At 45.2% G+C, this 19104-nt stretch overlaps 1 protein-coding gene across 1 annotated transcript in view; it reads right to left on the bottom strand.

The window, feature by feature from the left end:
* Positions 1-1431: 1431 nt before the first annotated feature.
* LOC143207804 (uncharacterized) overlaps positions 1432-19104 on the bottom strand; it is a 45312-nt gene continuing 27639 nt past the window's right edge. Inside the window, exon 2 of the mRNA XM_076421595.1 lies at positions 1432-4226. Coding sequence (XP_076277710.1) covers positions 3922-4226 — 305 coding nt within the window. The 3' untranslated portion in view covers positions 1432-3921. The remainder of the gene's footprint in view (positions 4227-19104) is intronic.

Below are 19104 nucleotides of genomic sequence, written 5' to 3'. Positions count from 1 at the left end.
CCGTTATCAATAATTGTAAACACATAACAATTATCGGTTTACGAGCCGCCGGGCAATTAACACGATTTTTAATGCGTCGCCGATCCTCGTCCCGACCATTAACGAGCAATTCATAAAGCATTATCGCGCCGGCCAGAAAAACGTTCTCGTTATCTCGTAATGCGCAACATTTCTTGTAATTGAAACGACAAAACGTCGACCGCCGGCAGATATTCCACGGAAAATATTCGACGACATTTCAGCATATCGTTGACGGTCGACGGTTCCCCGTTAGTTCCGAAAACGAGCAGAAAAATATTAGAGATAGTTCGCTCCGCGTAATCGAACCTCCATTAATGCCAAGGCTGTGGCATTCTTATTTGAACGCTGTGTTATTGTCTTCGGGAGATAGCATTGTTGACCCGATTTTTATGGCGTTATTTAATGCCGGCAGTTTATTGCTCGGACTATTAAAACATTTTTATAAGAGCAGATACAGCGGCATGACTCGCGCATTTACAAGAAAACGAAGCAGCGTTTATAACAAGAAAATGCTGCACGAAATGAACATTTTATAGAACAGTAGAAACATTAAAATGATTCAAGAAAAAACGAAATTGTTACCTGGCTCCTGTTTGACAGTAAACGGATTACAAACATCAATTGTTAGTTTTCGGGGAGGATTTCAGGAAATGATAGTCCAGCCGTGTGATTCTGTACGTCATACCATTTAATAATTACAATTTAAATTATATAATTATACGACCTTACGCGTACGGTGCTCTAGGTTACGTAGATGTAATAAGTAGGTATTTTAGTTAGACTATTACGTATATTACATGGAATGAAGTAACATTTGAGTTTGACGCTACACGAACGTAATACTTGAGCTTAATTTAAAGTGGAGAACGCATCCGTCGCACCTGACGAGTAAAACAGCTATTTTTTTCTTTCATTCGCGTTTGAGAGACCCGGCCCCTGTCTCCTCGATCCGCGTTCGATACGCGATCGAGAGCGAAGAGAATCGTCCGCAGGGATTTCTCGATCGCCACCACGTGTGTGTGTGTGTATGTACGTGTACGAGTCTATGTATCTGTGTGTCTCTTCTATTCCCCTCGCAATGGAACAAGGAAACACCTGAAATTCGCATTCATAGGTACGGAACGTGTTGTATACGACACGCGGCGTGAACAACAAAAAAAAATAATAATAATAACGAAACAAATAAAATACAAATATTAACACTGGACCAAGTCATTAGCAACAGGCTCACTCTCAATAGAATAATAGCGATAATATCAATAATTTTTTTCAATAATCATCGTAATAATATTAATAATAATAATAATAATAATTAGAATCCTCACTATTCTTTTATTTAAATATCCCTACAGGCGTGCCAGGCGATAACGAAAGAGCGCCGAACGTAGATGATCGACGACAGCTACGTGTTTTTCTTCAATTACATCGAGATTTATTATTTTATCACAAGAAACGAATCCAATCATTTTTTTTTAAATAACACTCTATTTCTCGTTGTCGGCCGGTTGGAGAACAAGAAAAATAAATCCGTGGCAGCCGGGCTCGTTCGTTAGCGCCTCGAACGAATAATAACGTCATTCAAATATCGTGTTGTCGTATATTCAATAGCTATGTACATTTCAACATTAGCCTATTCCTTAAATTCTCTCTTTCCGCCTTGTTCGCCTTTTTTTTTATTTTCGCCGTCGCGATATCTCGGTCTCTCTTTCTCTCCCATCTCTTTTTCTCTGTCCCTTTCTCTCGCTCTCTCTCTCTCACACGCTCACACTCTAGATATCATCAATTATATACTTTTTAGATCCCTGTATTCTTCCGAATTTGCTTCGCTCTGACGCCGTAAACGCGGGCCTAGCTTCTCGTTTCCATTCATTATCAGTTACTTCGTATCACAAGATAACCAATTAACGCGCCTCGCGCCGCGAACACACTATCTAAATTCATTTACACACCTGCACGCCCCGCTCGATTCGATCCCCGACGGGTTCCTCGTCTTCTGCCTCCTCTTTCGTCGAATTATAACGCGGCGAGATGCGCAGTGCAACTACTCAGCGAGGTGGCACGCGCTTGCGTAGCCGCCATTACTTCAAACCTCCGTTCCCGAGAAGGCCTTGCGACTTTTATACAGAAAGCTATACACATTCCACTTCCAGTACACCGCTGCATTGCACACTGGAACAATCAAGCTCTCAAGATTGAATAATCCTGAGATCATGAACGTGTTTAATCGAATGGTGAACAAAGCAAACTTTGGACTTCAGTATTTTATTCGGTATTTGTTAATCGAACAACAGCTCATCCGTGACCCCGAACAGCGGTTATTCTGGACGTCACACGCGATTATTTACAAAAGTCTTTTCTCCCTGTTGCTAATTAACTCCACGACTCTCGATTGCAGAGGACTGGTAGAAGAAGAGGAACGGAGAGTTCCGCTCGCAAGAGAGGACACTTTCGGGGATCCTTGATCAATTTGATCCACCGTTGATCGTATTCCCTAGAGACACTGTCGAATCGTTTCCCGCGGGACTCGATCGAACGAAGGACGTCGGGACGTTCACAGCAGCCTCGGTATCGAGAAACGGCAGAGGATAGATCGAGTATTGATAGGCACCTTACGTACTACGAAGTGGAGACTTTAACGTGCACATAGAAACGACGCTCCGCCTGGGAGAAAGACGACTCTCCCTCTCTCTGAACGGGAGTCGCGTTTCCGATTTTTCGTTTTATTTCGTTTTCGAAAAACGAGCGAAAGAAGAGAAAGAGGAAGTGGGGGAAGAGGGAAACAAGGAGTAAGTACATCAGCGCATCGTTTGTCGAACCAGTTTGTTTTTTTTTTCTTCGTTCGCAAGTGTGGAGATGGTTGTTGGTTCGGCTGGGAGGAGTAGGAGGAGGTGGGGGGAAGGTGATCGCAGAGGATGCGAAACAGTGCGCAGGCAAGAGAATTAATTAATTAGTCGTCCGAATTAATTAATTACTCAGACCGCTAAATTCTACGCCTTAAACTACTATGATTCGGTTTCATCTCACCCGCTGAGGTGGCTGCTCGCCGGCGTTCAACATCGGTACTTTGTAATCTACGAGCGGCGAGAGCCCCTCGGAGCGCGTCCAGTCCATTTAATCGGGCGCACGGCGTGCTTGCAGACTATTCCCGGCTTCCCTTCGGCTTCGAGCAGTCCTGTGACCGTGCTGGTTAATCTCGCGGACACAGGCTAGCCCCGACGAACGTCGGTCTCGAACAGTTTTCGGATCCTGGAGGCGGAGAGGGTGGAGTAGGCGAATCTTGCTTGCGCGAGATTGGACGATTTCAGGGGGAAAGTAGTAAAAGGGATCTTAATATGTTCGATAAAGATGCTGAAGGATAGAGGATAATGGAGGTTCAATGGTCACACACGGAATCATTCAATGAATCATTGAACACTTCTTGCCGCTGACTGTAGCCAAGATCGAATCTCGGTTTCAGAAGACCGTTTGATTTTCGAACGGAGAAAAAAGGGTATAAAGAAGAAGAAGAGGAGGAAGAGGGCTGAGCAACGAGTCAATCCACGAAAGCCTCGAAGCTCGACGGAGGCAAAAAGTCTGGGGACCCCTTTGCTGGGTTGTTCGGAGTGTCCGACGAAGAAGCTGAAGAAGACGAAGAGGAAAATATGAGAAGAGGAAGAGGTGGAAGGAGGATTCCGGTTGACGAGTGACAATCGTTCGGGTGTTCTGAGGCCTGTGTCATGCCACGTGTCCTACTGGAAGCGAAGTGGTCCCGGCTCGGCCCGGGTCAAGCGTAACGTCAACGACGAAAAGACCCGACCCTGCGGAGCCACGGGGGAAAAAAGCCGTTTAGAAGTTCTGCTCGCCGTACATCCCCGGGAACCGGACAGCGTGTGCTCCGAGCTCGGCGGGCGAGAACTCGTCCTATGTGGCCAAGTGAGCGAACTGGCCTGGGTGGGGCGCGAACTGGTAAGGGTGGCCGTACGGCGACATGTGGTACGGTACAATGTTCATGCTCGCCATCTTGTGCTCCTTTTTCCACTTCATCCGCCGATTCTGGAACCAGATCTTGATCTGACGTTCCGTCAGGCAGAGGGCGTGCGCGATCTCGATCCGACGCCGCCTCGTCAGGTAGCGGTTGAAGTGGAACTCCTTCTCCAGCTCCAACGTCTGGTACCTGGTGTACGACGTCCTCTGCCGTTTCGTCTCCCCGTTCGCGTTCACCGTGCCTGCAATTGAAATTTCACCGTTAACAACCTGGCACCAATCATCTCTCCGATTTAAACTGTATCAAAGCTGTAGGAAGTACCAAGGCTGCTAGCTTGGCCCTTCTCTGGATGAGAGCTAGGACAACGTTACTGTCGAAGCTGTTAGCCTGGACCTAAACTAGATGAGATCGAGAACAACGCTACTGTCAAGGCTGCTTGCCTGGACCTCCTCTAGCTGAGATCAAGCAGTACGCTACTGTCAAGGTTGCTTGCCTGGACCTCCTGTAGGTGAGATCAAGGACAACGCTACTGTCGAGGCTGCTTGCCTGGACCTCCTCTTGGTGAGATCAAGGGCAACGCTACTGTCAAGACTGCTTGCCTGGACCTCCTCTAGATGAGATCAAGGACAACGCTAATGTCAAAGCTGAACTAGGTGCAGGTGTTACAGAGTTTAATCAGGTCGCTTCGCTCGGTTCTTTACGGTTCGAGAAAGTCAAAAAATTGTCCATCGTGTCATCTATGTACATAAACAACAACAAATTTAATCGACAACCATTTTGACCGACAACGAATTTGATTCACAATGACTTGAGACGACCACAGTATGTATTATCATACTGTGGTCGTTTCAAGTCGTTGTGGATCGAACTCGTTGTCGGTCAAAATCGTTAACGATCAAATTCGTTGTCGGTCAAAATCGTTTTCGGTTAAAGGCGTTGTCGGCCAAAGTTATTGTCGGTCAAATCTGGAGTCGGTGAAATGTTGTCGGTTAAAACCGTGTCGGGGCAATTTATGTGGGTGATTTCCATGGGACCCACATCAAACATTACGAGTACATGAGTTATCTCTGATCAACATAATTACTGTTCTATCTAACTAATTGTAAGTGCAGATCCGACGCAATTCATTTGAGATTCTTTGGGTGGTACCCCCGGTACAACAACACCTGATCAGCACAGGCTGCCAAGGAAAGTGACAACATTTCCTGACTATTAAACCAGGTTACCTAGGATTATCGCCGCGAGCTGATAACCCGCGCGGCCGGTTGTCGAACATATCAGATGGACATTCCCTCTGGAGCCCAGTAACTAGCTCGCACCGAACCGGAACTATGTTGAATTGAATTCCATCGGGTAAGCGGTCGATCGCAATCCTCGGAACAATTTAACCTTCTCGTTTTAGCACGTTCGACGCGTGTCACCGGATCCATTCGCCGGATCCGTGTGTCGCAATCGAATTCAATCGAAAAACTCGTCGAACGTCGTGCCGGGCCGATTGTTGCGTCTAACGCGCGGCAAATCGATTCAGGAAGCATTCTACGGCGCGCTTAGCGCTCTGTGGTCTGTCGCACCTCGGGGAATTCGATTCGCATGATAATTTGCCTGCATCTGTTGCCAGCCACATTCTCTGGATATCTCAATAGGCTTGAGATCGTTGTTTAAATTTTGTTTCAACAATCACAACAGATTCACGTTCTCGACAGGACCACCTCAAACCCATTCATAACTTCCCAACGAACAAACATATACAATTTAAAAAAATACGAGGTACTCTCAAAACTAGGAAAAAATTCCCGAAGATCACTCTTCTCCAGCCTCTAATTAAAGAAATTTCAACTTCAGCGTTCCTGCATCAACAACAACGAAATTGCTAAGAAACATTAAGGAATAATTAGCGATGAAAATTGTTAGCAAGCTTCCCTATCCATACAGTTCGAACCCTAGGCTCTATCGAGAGGAAGCGTCCGTCGAGGGTCCAGACTGTCTCCGGTCGCGAGCATAGGTTGTATCGACGTCAGCGGGACACGGATAGCGATTAATCACCAGAAAGGATCCAGGATCGAGAGCCGGGCTCGATCCCCTGGACCTCTGTGCGCGTGCCGGCCTAGCTTAGGTTCGCGCGTCCGGCTGTCGTATAATAATGAGCCAGGCCAGAAAGAGGAATCCCGGTTACAAAACGGCCAAGTGTGCCGGATAAACGATATGCGGGAAGCAAGGCCGGGGACACTATTTATTAAAAAGTCAAGCCAGCGACGTGCTACATCGGGAGGAAAGCGATAACGCGGCCCTCGAATGGTCCCGGTCATTAAGCTTCGCTTGGACATCTCGCTGGAAAGCTCGGGAACGGTCGACGCACCTCGAAAGCAGAAATTTTTCGACTCTTCTGCTCTCTGCTGGCCCCTCTGCTCGTATGGTAGACGTGAGAACGATTTTTGGCTCGTGGTGTGGTTGCTTGCGAGGACAATACGTACGTTTCATTTTTGTGTTTCATGTTTCTGAATGTAAATTATTGTAGTTGCGTTCGATTTGGTTTCAGGTTGAGTAGACTGTTGTTGGGTGACTTAACTATGAAAAAAGTTAATGAAATACAGCAACAACGAAGATACATTTCTAATAAATTTTTACGTAGTCATACGACGCGTGTTCTCGTACAAGCTAATTTTACCCCGAGGAAGATTAACCGAAAGTTGTGAAATTGTTTTATTTTCGTATGTAGGTGATACTTCTAATCTAGCTGTCAAGCTGCTGACATCCTGATAGACCAGCCGGCAGATAAGATACGTCACGATCATGAGAGAGCAGTTTCGTGGGAGTGTCTTAAGTCAGAGATCATTTTTTCACAATAATTGTTGTGACATATGGAAAAGAAGTTCTTCTGTTTCGAAGACGTTGGAATATTGTTGTTAATCAAAGGTTCTGATGTTTAGAGAGAGAGTGGGTTGCGATGACGCGTTTACGAATTTGTAATGAGTTGATTCGATGAAAAGAGATGATAGGGAAAGTTCTCGTTTCGGATGGCCGATTCGAGCAGGTGCGAGACGAGTACGGCGTCGCGCCTCTAGCACGATCATAGATCCATGTCAATGCGGATATTAAAGAGTCGGCTCATTTACAGCATTAATGAACACGCTATTAATAGCGTTGCGAGGGTGAGAGCTCGAGCTATGTTCTCAGCGACTGTGCTGCGGCTGCAGGGACTGCTTGAATCGTGTTTGCGAATGATAAACTTTTCGCAACTGTGAGAAAGTTCACAAAAATACGAGATATACGACAGCGGCTCTCTAATCTCGCAATTAGACTATAAATGTTCAGCATTTCGGCCGAAACTGAAATTTTTATTTCGTACGAAGATGGTGAAATGGAAGCAATGCCATCTCTACGCTAAAAACGAAATTACTTTCCTCATGAAATATTAATAATATTATTTGACATCGTACACAAACTGTGAAGGGAGGATGACTAATTTCACGTCGCAGGTATTCGAGTAAACACTTCTTTTGCGAATTGATTTGTTTGGAGCGGCGAACCAGGTCTAGGTCAGCTCTATCGTAGTCCAATAAATGGCCGACTGAAAGCTTTCCCAGTGACAGAGTTTGATTAATTATCCGCTGCACACTGAATAATCCATGAGCGCTCATTTCGCTCGCTGGAAAACTGTAATTCACCCGTTGGATAGATAGAATCGTTCAGATAACGTTGTGTGCATTGCCAAGTGGCGATATTGTCACTTGCTCCGCGAGTACCTCCGCAAAAAAATCTATCTCATTCTTTTCATAAATCACCTACTGACCGTTTCCAGCCATTTCTTGCTTCCGAATATTTTTGCAATCCGCTCGTCTTATTTTCCATTCAGTGCGACTGGTAACTCCCACCCGTCAACAAATTAAAAATCGGGAAACGAGTTCCCACAGCAGTTCCCGAAGTTATAAATCAGCATCGACGCCAGTATTTGGATCAAGCAAGCCTTCAGGGACCGGTGTATGAATCGAAGTAGCAGCGAACGACTGGGATCGGATTATTTAGAGCGGATGGTATTTATCCAGCGGCCGATAGAAAGCAAACGAAGCGAGCCGGTTAATAAAGGGATATTTTACGCAACAATGGTAGTACGGTGCCTCGGCGGTGCGTGATTAAACGATTCGTTTCATTCATTCGCGATTAATGCGCCCGTTGTCAGCTGAATCTCCGGTTTCGCAAACGCCCGTATCGGCCAATCACGCGATCCGAATATTAAGATCTAACGACTAAATCAGAGTATTTACGTAGTATAGCAGCGGCGGCTGGAAAAGCTGAGTGGGTAACAGGTAATTGGTATTTAAATCCGCGACCTCGAACGTTTCTATGATGCTCGTTGAACGCGCCAGAGAGAGAGAGAGAGAGAGAGAGAGAGAGAGAGAGAGAGAGAGAGCCTATTCATTACCAGATAGTCACGGCTTTTGCAACAACCCGAGGAGATAGGTGTAACAGGCGGAGTTGTATCGTAATAACACCGTTGCAAAATTATTTATGGCTCGGGCGTGCTGAGCAAATAGGTAAAACAGCTGCCAACTGGCCAGTCCGCGATCCAGTAGCCACGGCCGATGCATTAGCCGCTCCACTCGTTGAAATAATTAACCTAACCGCGGAGCGTTACGCGCCGGACCGCGCCGACCACCCGTTATTATACGCTAGCCTTTGATCGCTCACTTTTATTCCCCCTGAAGCACCTGACGCGATCGAAACTAGCCCTAATCGCGCCTTCGTACACTGTCGCACTTGCACAAACTTCCACGAGGACATTGTGTCCGGCGATAACTCATTTAATTACTGTTCTGATTCCGGTGCTTCGAGTTAGAAGATCGTTAGATAATGTCTTACTAATTTTACATTAAGTGCATAGCTTTAAATCTTTGAATTGCATTGCTTGAAAAATTTAAAGGAAGACGACATGCCTGAATATTCGGTTTTTAATGTAACGATGTGATATTTAAGGGTGGGAAGCTATCGACACTTTTGATGGTGGAATCGCGGCAACCACCCCATCGCGGGCAGCCTATAGCGACAGAGTATAGCGAGGTTATATCCTGGTCACGTTTTAGTCAAGCTCGGCCAGCCGGTCTGTCAGTCAGCCGGGTCAGAAACGGCCTCTAGAGTGGCAGCCAGTGACACGCTCGGCTAACAGACTCTCTCTCTCTCTTTCTCTGACACACACACCTCTAGAAGACTCTCTCTTTCCCGTTCGATGCGAATACACGCGAGCGGCCTGTTCTATTAAGAGCGAGCCACGAAAACGCTAGACACGACACGAGGTGACACCGGGATTCCTGACACGACACGGCCCTGCGCTTAGCGCAGTCTCTCATTCTACGCCGGCCGCCTCTGCTGTCTTCACAACACCGACAGCTATGCGACTCTCGATGACCCTGTCGACCGAGCCCCCTTCTTCCCCCGCGGATGTCAAACATTTTCGGCCGGGAATTGCGATCCCTATGCTAACCCGAGAAATAAAGCTTCGATTTGCCTCGCATCGGTATTTATTATTAGGCTCGAGAGATTTTCCTCGGCGCCTATACTTTCCCAGGTTTGTTTTTACTCCGTGGGGGGGACGAAGCACGTTGTGTGGCGAGCGGAACGATTGTTTATGCAGTAGATCAATTTTTATTAGCATTCGTGCCAGACCCCTCTTCGAAGACAATGCTTCAGAAATCGTTCGTATTTATCGTTTGCTTTTCATCGAAGTGTTCGGATGGGGAGTGGTCGAAGACCGTGTTCTTTAACACTGAACCTACCACAGTCTAATGACCGGTTTTATATTTTCCAATCATTGAATTTATAAGAATACAAGTATCTATCATATCGCCGCCTGAATGTTCTTATTTTAGAGAAATTGATGAGACCGTTATTTTAAACATAATGCCAATATCTGCTTGTGTTTCTTTATTTTAAGTGGAACAATACATGAAAAAATATCATTATGGATTAAAACAAATTTTTAAAAAATCGAGGTGCTCATTTAATACACAAATAGAAATCTGTATTTATTTTTTATCTACTTTGAACAGTGCTCATTAGATGTCGTAGATTACTTTGATAGGTTACCCAGTTTTTATATTAAATTCTACTTGATTTCTTATGTAATACGAAGTGGATAACTCAAAATGTCCAAATTTCAAGTTACTTAGTTCTTATATTCAGGCGGCGATATTGTGTTACAGTTTTTATAAGGCTGTATTTTTAATGGTTTGTAGATTTAGTGTTAAATGTAGATTGATCTACAGTGGCTCCCACTAACATTCGGACACTCTTAACAAGACCTTTTTTTAATATTGCACCATACGATTTGAACTTTACAGTTGCCTCCCCAAGCTGTTGGTATCAATCATACATCATTCTATTCGCCTCGATGTACTGAAATTAGGAACGACCAAGCCGAGAAAATCGTGAAGAAAATCTTCGAAGAATGTCCGTCTATCAAGACCTGAATCGTCACCGCACCGTCTTTCCGTCAAATGTTGGAGCACAAAGGTGCAAACTGCTGAAAAGCCGCGAGCGATCTTCAACGAGGCCCATCAATGCAGCCGCAATTTGTAACACTTCACTGTAACACGGTGAAGAATCCCGTGTTGTTGCTACACGTGTGTATATTGATACAACGAGCTCTTTATCGCCATCTTCCTTCTTCTTTCGCTTACGGCGAGCCCAGTCTTGTAATGGTAGCAGAAAGGGGAACAAGGCGAGCACTCGCAGCTGCTCTTATTTGCAACCGTTGTCGACAGTCCGTATATTTGATCCCCGATCCCTTTTTCCGAGGATTGGCACCGCTCAAAACGTAATTGTAACACCTAAAACAATGTTCCCCGAGATCGAGCATCGATCCTCCAGCATGGTGTTCGATCGACCAAAGAGAGAATCGGAATCGTTGAACCCGGAACACAGTCGGGCTAAGGGTTCGTGTGAAATCTTGATAAATCCGCGAACGCGGTTTTCAATTTTGATCACGAGATGCGAATGCGAAGAAGCCTGTAATCTGAGAAACGAACGTAACGCCGCGCCGTTCGTTTCGCAATTCATGTTTAATTCAGAAGCGACTCGGAGCGCTCGGCGATCTCCGAAACACGGGGTTTGCGCACAGCGAAAATCTGAGACCTGCGATGCTCATAATACTAATCGATACTCATCCGCCGGCAGCTCGTCCATTTTCTAACGATGAGAAAATCCAATGTGGAACGGCGATGCCAGGCTTCACCGAGCCAACCATACTGTTATTAGATTGTGAAATTCCTCGTGATCCTCGATTTTTAGAAAAGAATTTTCGAAAGCTGATAGAAACTCGTTTCCACATTTTTTGGAGCGGTGTGGAAACTCCGCGAGAAATCTTATTCGTACGCTGTTCGAAAACGGTGGTTCCTTTCGTTTTCACAGGAATGTGTGGTCTCCTTCGTATTTTTATCTTGTAAAATGTACTCCGCAAAAGATACAAAAAAAATGATTGGTTTCATTGAACTGTGATCTAACAATTCATCGTGTTACCACATAAAAATGAACTTCGGCAGCTGTTTACGCAGACAATTTTTATTTTGCATAAAGATTCGTGGTCTCGTGATAACCGACGCAACGGCGCGCGATAAAAACCGCGAATGATGAGATAAATAAATACTATTTCGCACGCTGCAGTCCGACGCATTCCAGCGAAGAAATCCTAGAAAATCGACGATCACCGCGTGTATTTGCGCTCGGTCTTCGTCCGGGGAATCTCGTGAAATGACGCAACACTGATTCCACGACTGTCGACCATTCCTAATGCAAACATGTACTAGCACGTCAACGACTGTCAACGTTTTTCTGCCGTGGGGACGACGGAGAGGCGCGTCGACAGTCAGCATTCTACTCTCACCGAGTCTCCGACTTGGGAACGCGCGCGAAGCGCAGCACAAGGCGCGATCGAAAATTTTACTTTGAAAAAAGATACCGTGAATTATATTGTTACGAGGAAGCGGAACGTATGGCAGGACGTAATACTCGAAGGGAAAGTAGTCGCAGGAAGAGAGATTGATCGCAGGACGATAAGCCGGCTGTTCCCTTTTTTCGCAGATTCGTCGGCGAGATTCGCGCTGACCATAATCAGGCAACGTGCTCGAAACAAATGGTTAATAAAACGTTCCGCGATCATTCACGAGTGGCCGAGCTTTTCTTTAATTACCGGTAATGCCGTCTTCCACGAACAAAAAGCGGTCGCTAATTGCCGGCTCGCTGTTCGGGGAACCGATCTCGGTCATCCTGTATTCGAGAATTACGGAGTATCGCTAATGACAGACTATTAGGCGCCGTGCACTTTGCCTCTGTACCTGTTTATATCCTTATCTTCTAATTTTTACATGAATGTGTTCGCTACTGTTGCCGCGTCGGTCCTCGGGAACGGCGATCAAGCGGATCGATCGCACAAGAAATATAGGATGCACCTGGCGCTGCACTCGTTATAATTAGACTAACATGAGTACTGTAGAACTGTAAGTTCTACAAAACCATCATCGAGAAATCGACAACACGATGTACCTCGTTAAAAAAAATATTCTAAGCAAGAACAAGAGCTCCAGAAGACGATGATCTTCTCATTGATCTTAAACTTAGACATTAATATTCTTCTTGTACCGAATCTAGTCGGGTTACTTCGAGTCCCAGGGTCAACAAACCAACAATCCACTAACAATATCCCAGAACGGAAAAGTAAGAACGAAGGCTCGTGTTCACACGCTACATCGGGGACAAGAAAATTAAATATCGATTGCAGAGCGAAACAACGAAACTCGCCGGGCCCGCATTCTTCCGGTGCATCGACGTTGACAAGACCGACAAGGATCGATTAATCACGGCAACCGGGGCCCATGCCGGAGGGAAAAGAAATCTCGGGGCCGCGTATTCGAGTCACGGAATCGCGCCAGTTCCCGGCTATCTTTATCAATGGCTGATAATGGATCATTATCCGGGACGCTTTGTTCGCGTTCCCGGTCGAATACGGATCCGCGAGCGCATTCAGATGATTCAAAAGGCGGCGCTCGGTTGCCCGCGGCCCGGCCCTCGGGGCTTTGTTGCTGCGAATCCTTGGTCGCAGCATTCTTTCAGCCGTGGCTCGATGCGACGCCGCGATGCGAAACGCGTGGACGGCCATTAATCATCGAAGAGGATTTAGAAAAAGCGCCGGCGCGTTGTCCTTACCGATGACACGCTTTGCCGGCGCGGCACGGCGCTCGCGTTCACCGTGTTCCTGCTAATAGTTCGATCAGCTGAACGACCCTGCTGGATTACCCTCTGAATCTTCACGATTTTCTTCACGGGCTCGTCTTTCTATTTTATTTTGTTCGCTGGGCGAGAAGCAATCGATTTTAAATCGTATCTCAATTTTTCCGGAAAAAAACTAATAATTTCGAAGACGTTCGAGCTTGCAGTGTTTTATGCAAGCACATCTTCGATGGAAATAGATTGGAAAAATTAAGTCTTCAAGCTTCGAAACAAGTACTACAAAATTCTCTGAGGGACTTCCAGTTATTCCTTCCCGCTTAGAAGTCTAAGCAACCCTAGTAGCACAAAATATTGTATAGACATTCATATGGTAACAAATATTTTTTTTCAAATATACTGCAAACGTGTATTTTATGTTACGAGATAAATATTCTTTTCCAAATGTAAAATGAATGTCTATTTAATATTGGGAATAGAATATTTTTTCCTAATGTACAGGTAATATTTATTTTCTATTATGAGAAGAATATTTCTTTCTTAATATAAAATGAATCTTTATTTAATATTAGAAACAGAATATTTTTTCCCTAAAATTTTCAAGAAATATTCTATACTTATCATAAAAAAATATTTGTTCCATAATATGGAAAGAATACACATTTCATATTATGAATAAAATATTGGTATCAAATATAGAATAAATCTTTATTTAATATTAAACGTAAAATATTTACTTTGAATTTACTTTGAATATATGTTGTGCCTGTAACTTATTCGATATAAATTTACATTATAAGAATATTATTTAATTATCTTAAATATTTATTGTATATTTTCTGAATATTTACTTTACATATTTTAAATATTTCTCTCATATTTGATGAATATTTAGTTCGCATTTCTTTAACATTTATTTCATGTTTCCTGTATCTGTATATAATATCTCATCTATTATTTTAAAGTGTGGCTTAAAAAATGTTATTTTAATATCTGAAAAAAATGTTTAAACAATATTTTTTGCTACTAGGGAGTCTCTAAACTCGAAAACTCAGGGTCTAAATCCATCTGAGAGCAACTATGTCGCAAGAAGATCGCCAGTTCCTCGCGCAGAAATCGAATGAGACGACAATCGGCGACCAAAGCCCCGGATCCTAAACGCGGACGTCTGAGGATTCTGGGGAGAGCGAGCACAAAGGGTCTCGCTGAAGAGGATCTCCGGAGCGATTCAGATATCTCGGTGCGCAGCGTTACGGAATTATCTTCCTCGGCGGGCAATTAATCGCGTTTGTTGAGGATCGGCGCGTGCAACTGGTGGACCACGGTTCGAATTGCTCGATTAAGCTGGACAGAAAGAGAGGGAGAGAGGGAGAGAGAAAGCCAGAATCGGATGCTCGGCAAACGGATGAACGAAGGGAACGAACGAAACGGAGGAACACGCGGCCGCGTGTCGCATTCCGAGGCCGCTTCTCTGCCACGCATGATAGCGTTCGCGCGGCCAGCAGCGGATTCTACGAAAGTATATATAGAATCTTACCACCGGTGCACCCTGCCACGCGTATCTAAGTGGTTATCTGATACGGCCGCGAGTATACACCGGGGTCCTCTATCGGACGCTTCCATCTGACCGATCGATCGGGGAATTCCAAAGAAAGTAATGGGAGCTCGGCCGCGAGTCGCGGGGCTAATGATAAGGAGAAATTAAGTGTCTTTAAGGGCTGTTCGGGAACTCGGACTCTCGCGGAAAGGGAGGGACCTTGAACTTTGCGATTTTTCGATCGGTGTCAGCTGATTTACATGCTGGTGGAAAGATACAATGCGGGTGCAGTTTTACGTGCCCGTATGACGGAGCGACTGGTGACTGTGTTGAGATGCAGGTGCACTTCGCATCTGGAGAGTGCTGTTCAAGCTTGTGACCATTCGTGGTCTTCGATTAGGGTGTTACGTCGCTTAATTTTGATAATTGTTCAGTCTATCATCTTTCGTAATCACCGACAAACTTGTTAGCAGTTACCAGAAGCTCACTACACACTCTTACCTAAGCTACGCAGATTCTAACGATTCTATTAACCACACCAGGACCTCGGGACATCCCGAGGACTCTAACAGCATCATAAACCCCTTCGTACGAGCAATCCAACATCGAATTCTCTAGTTACCCTAACCCCATCAGCATCCAGCGCATCCCCGTCCTCATAATTGTCGATTAACGTCGACCTTTCTCCACAGAACATCTTCAACCCTGAAATTCGCGGTCCCCATAAATACGCATTCCAGCGGCACGTTCGGAAAAAATTCTCGCGGTGATCTCGACGCGATGCAAGAGATGTTATGCATTTTATTAAAGGCCGCCGCGTACCCGAGGAATGTCGTTGCCACGAGAATCCAGCCTTGAGCTTCAGCATTCAGTCGGAAACCTTAAAAACGGGACCTTTGAACGTGAAGCATTGCTTCCTACCCACGGGGGAACGTTCTTTGCGTTGATTCCTTCTAGGCGTTGCATGATGGAAGCCGATCGCGGTTAACGGCGATGATCGCAGATAACAACGGGAAACGTAGAGAGCGTGCAACATGTTGCTAATCGGTGTAACACACCGCGAACAGAAACAAAGGCGATCTTCCGCGGCTCGAATTAATTAGGCTTGTTTTCTAGCTCGTTGATGGCCGATCTTGATACCGCTCGAAATTAAGTTACCAAGTCGCGGTGCAGAACGCGAGGGTATCTATAAATCTGTGTGCGTGTCGATCGGGAATTTACCCGCGGAAAATCACTTCAACGCGACGCTTTGGCGAAAACGAGAAATATTAAGTCGTTCGGAAAGTACTGAGGGTACCACGGAGTTTGGCTTAAATATCGTAAGGTCTCGTAATGAAACCGTGAAATCGGTACGCGACGTATGAGCGGTGTTAGAGCAACAAGTATTTATAACCGCGAACAGGAATCTGCGCCCGTAGAAATTATAAATCATCGATCCGGGGCTTGGTGGGAGATTAAGCTCCTCCGGAGCGGCTTGTGGCACGACGACGAAGACGATGTTGGATCTAAAATCTCCTCGGGCCCGATCCAGTGAAACACATCCAGCGGTTGCCGTTCGAATCCCAGCTCCCCATTGACACGGCCGACAAAAGGAGAGAGGAGGTTCATAAATAACCCGGCCAGTTTATCGTGGCTATTATGCAATTACGATTGCATCTTTGAAGCCTAGGTGGTCCCCGGCCTCAAGATCCTACAGCCGAGTCAACGAGATAATGTTGCTCTTAAAAACTTGTCGTTTGTTTCGACTCTGTTTCGCTCTCTCGATCTTTGGTCTATTTTCTCTCGGTCCTTCTCCCTCTATCTCTCTCTCTCTCTTGTTTCGGGAAAGTTCATGTCCCTTCAAGAGTTTCAGCACAGTGATCCTTGAGTGAAGAAGGTTATATCCGTGTGCCGGTGATTTTCTTCGATTTTCCTGATCTCGTTAGACGAACTTGTTCGGTGTAACATGCTCGCTGAACATTCGCGCACGTTTCCGTTACGAAAGTGGGCATTGAATAGCACGCTGATAAGCACGCGTTGCATAATTGATAATTGGGGACGGCGGCTTGCACGAGTGGCGCGGATAGCCGCCGAGAACAGGTACCAACGAACCGTTGCTTGTTCAAATTTCCCGTGGATTTATCTTGCGTTACTTTCCGAGGCTTTCCCGGCGCGCGGAGCTTGTGTTATTTTTGACGGTGTCATTAATTTTCTACGCTCAAGCGATCCTTTCCTTGTAAAGTGGCTCGGTATCATTGGGGGATAATGTTCTCTCCGAATGTACCTGTGGTTCTCTGATAAGGGGACTTCCAGCTCAATTTTTCTGCTAGCCTTCGGTTATGTGATCGCAGCTAGAGAGAAACTGGTCGGTGAAAAGAATGATACATGTGTCGAATAATCAATTTCTTCGTATCCGAATCAGCAAAGCATTCGTTAACGTAATAGATTTCCTGGGTTTTAATTTCCGCGTGACAATAAAAGTACTTCGGTAGAAGGAGATTTAGATGCCTCTTAGATGGATGGATCAAGCGGATTTAAGCACAGCAGTTCCCTTTGATCTCGACGATTATCCGAATCGTGCTCGGCCAACATCAATATGCAAACACTGTTGGACGCGATTCAGCGTTGAGCCAAATTAACACATCATTCCTTCAGATATGCTCCAAAGTCAACAATTCTAATCCCGAAGTCGCGCCAATTGGAAGGCGATGTTTTCTGATGATTTGTATTGTTGCAAAGACTGGCTCTGAATCTCTTGAACGGTGAATGGGAGCTGAACGAGCAGAATCCTAAAGGCTAGTCCCATTGCTAAAATATTTAGATATGGTCTCCGAAAACCATTAAGTATGAAATCATGCTCGAGAGAGTGCAGCATAAATTTCTCAGGTTTTGTGCATATAAGACAAACAATCCAATGTCAATCTCTGATCATGATTACTTTAAAACATTAAACATAGTCAACCTGGAGACATTATCTGATCGAAGAGTAGTATCCGCGCGCGCGCGACCAGAGTTTTATTTTTAATTTGATAAATAATAATATTGATTGACCCGCACTCCTGAGGCAAATCAATTTCTACGTACCTGAATGTGTTTTGAGAACGAGAGCAGGATTTCAAACATTGAAATCCAAACCCACATATGGAGTAATAAATCCTTTAAATCGCATTATTGCAAGCTCAAACATACTGTACAATAATATTGACTTTTTTAACGGCACGTTACAGGCATTCAAAAGAAAATTACGCAAGATTATTTGTTAATATCGTACCTGTATTTGTTTAGTTTCGCGCTTGTCCCTTCTTATGTAAGTTTTAGGTTAAGACTTGTTCTTTTATTATATTTCTTTTTGTTTTTATCAGTTCTACTGTAAGCAACTGTAAAGATTTGTATGAAAGGACCTCGGTCCGCATATTATAATAATAATAATAATACATTGATCTTTCTCGCTGTCAGCTTTCGAACAATTTTTAGGTGGCTAAACATGACCGTGTACAAAAGGTGCAGAGGTGTGCATTCAATTGAACTTTGAGAGGAGTCGGTTGTATCGATTCCTCGGAGTTAAATTCTGGGACCACTGTGCATCGCGTCCCGGGACGTCGTTTCGCGTCGGCCTCTTCGGTCTCTTCTACGGCGAGGAATGTCGACAGGTCGTTGATTTTGCTGGCCGACGACTGGCCCGATCTTTGGCCCGTGATTGGCCGCCAGCTGCGAAACCACCGAAAGGTCACAAATCAGCCGGGATGGAGGCTGAATGACGCAAAACACGCCTAGATAAATTTAAATTGCACACGGGCCGGGGGTCTGCTCGGTAGTCTCTCGCGTTCTGTCCGTCTCTCCCTTCCGTCGCGACGCAAGCGTTTCTCCGCGCAAGACTCCGTGGGCGCCACTGGCCGCAAGCCAGTCGCCGCCGATCTGCCGCGACCTGATCGCTATCGTCGGCGGTGCTCTTTGCTAGCCAGAGGATTCCGCGGCTTTATGACGCATAGGTTGCGAGGTTCATCATGCTTGGGTCACTCGAACACTCGTTCCCAGACAAAAGGATGCCGAAACTGGGTCGGCCGACGTTACCACCTCTCACTTCGAGAATAGGAACTTTGCATTGCCAACTTTTTGTAGACTCGCTTGGAACATTTTATTCCTGCGATGAATTGCCACCGCCAATAGTGGGGTTACCCAGTGTTACTATCCCTAATGTGGGGTCGTGATAGTATCCCCACTTTCAACACGACTCGCGATGTCACCCTGGTTCTTAGACCATATCGCTGCTCCGGAAATATAATGACACAACTGTAAAATTTTGTGAAATCGATTTTGTTGTGTTGGCGGGCTCAAACATGCATTTACTAGATGTTTATAAATTGAAATAACTTAAAAGTTGCAATAATAA

This window comes from Lasioglossum baleicum, chromosome 4, assembly GCF_051020765.1.
Source record: "Lasioglossum baleicum chromosome 4, iyLasBale1, whole genome shotgun sequence".
NCBI lineage: Eukaryota > Metazoa > Arthropoda > Insecta > Hymenoptera > Halictidae > Lasioglossum > Lasioglossum baleicum.
This window is presented reverse-complemented; position numbering and strand designations above follow the sequence as displayed.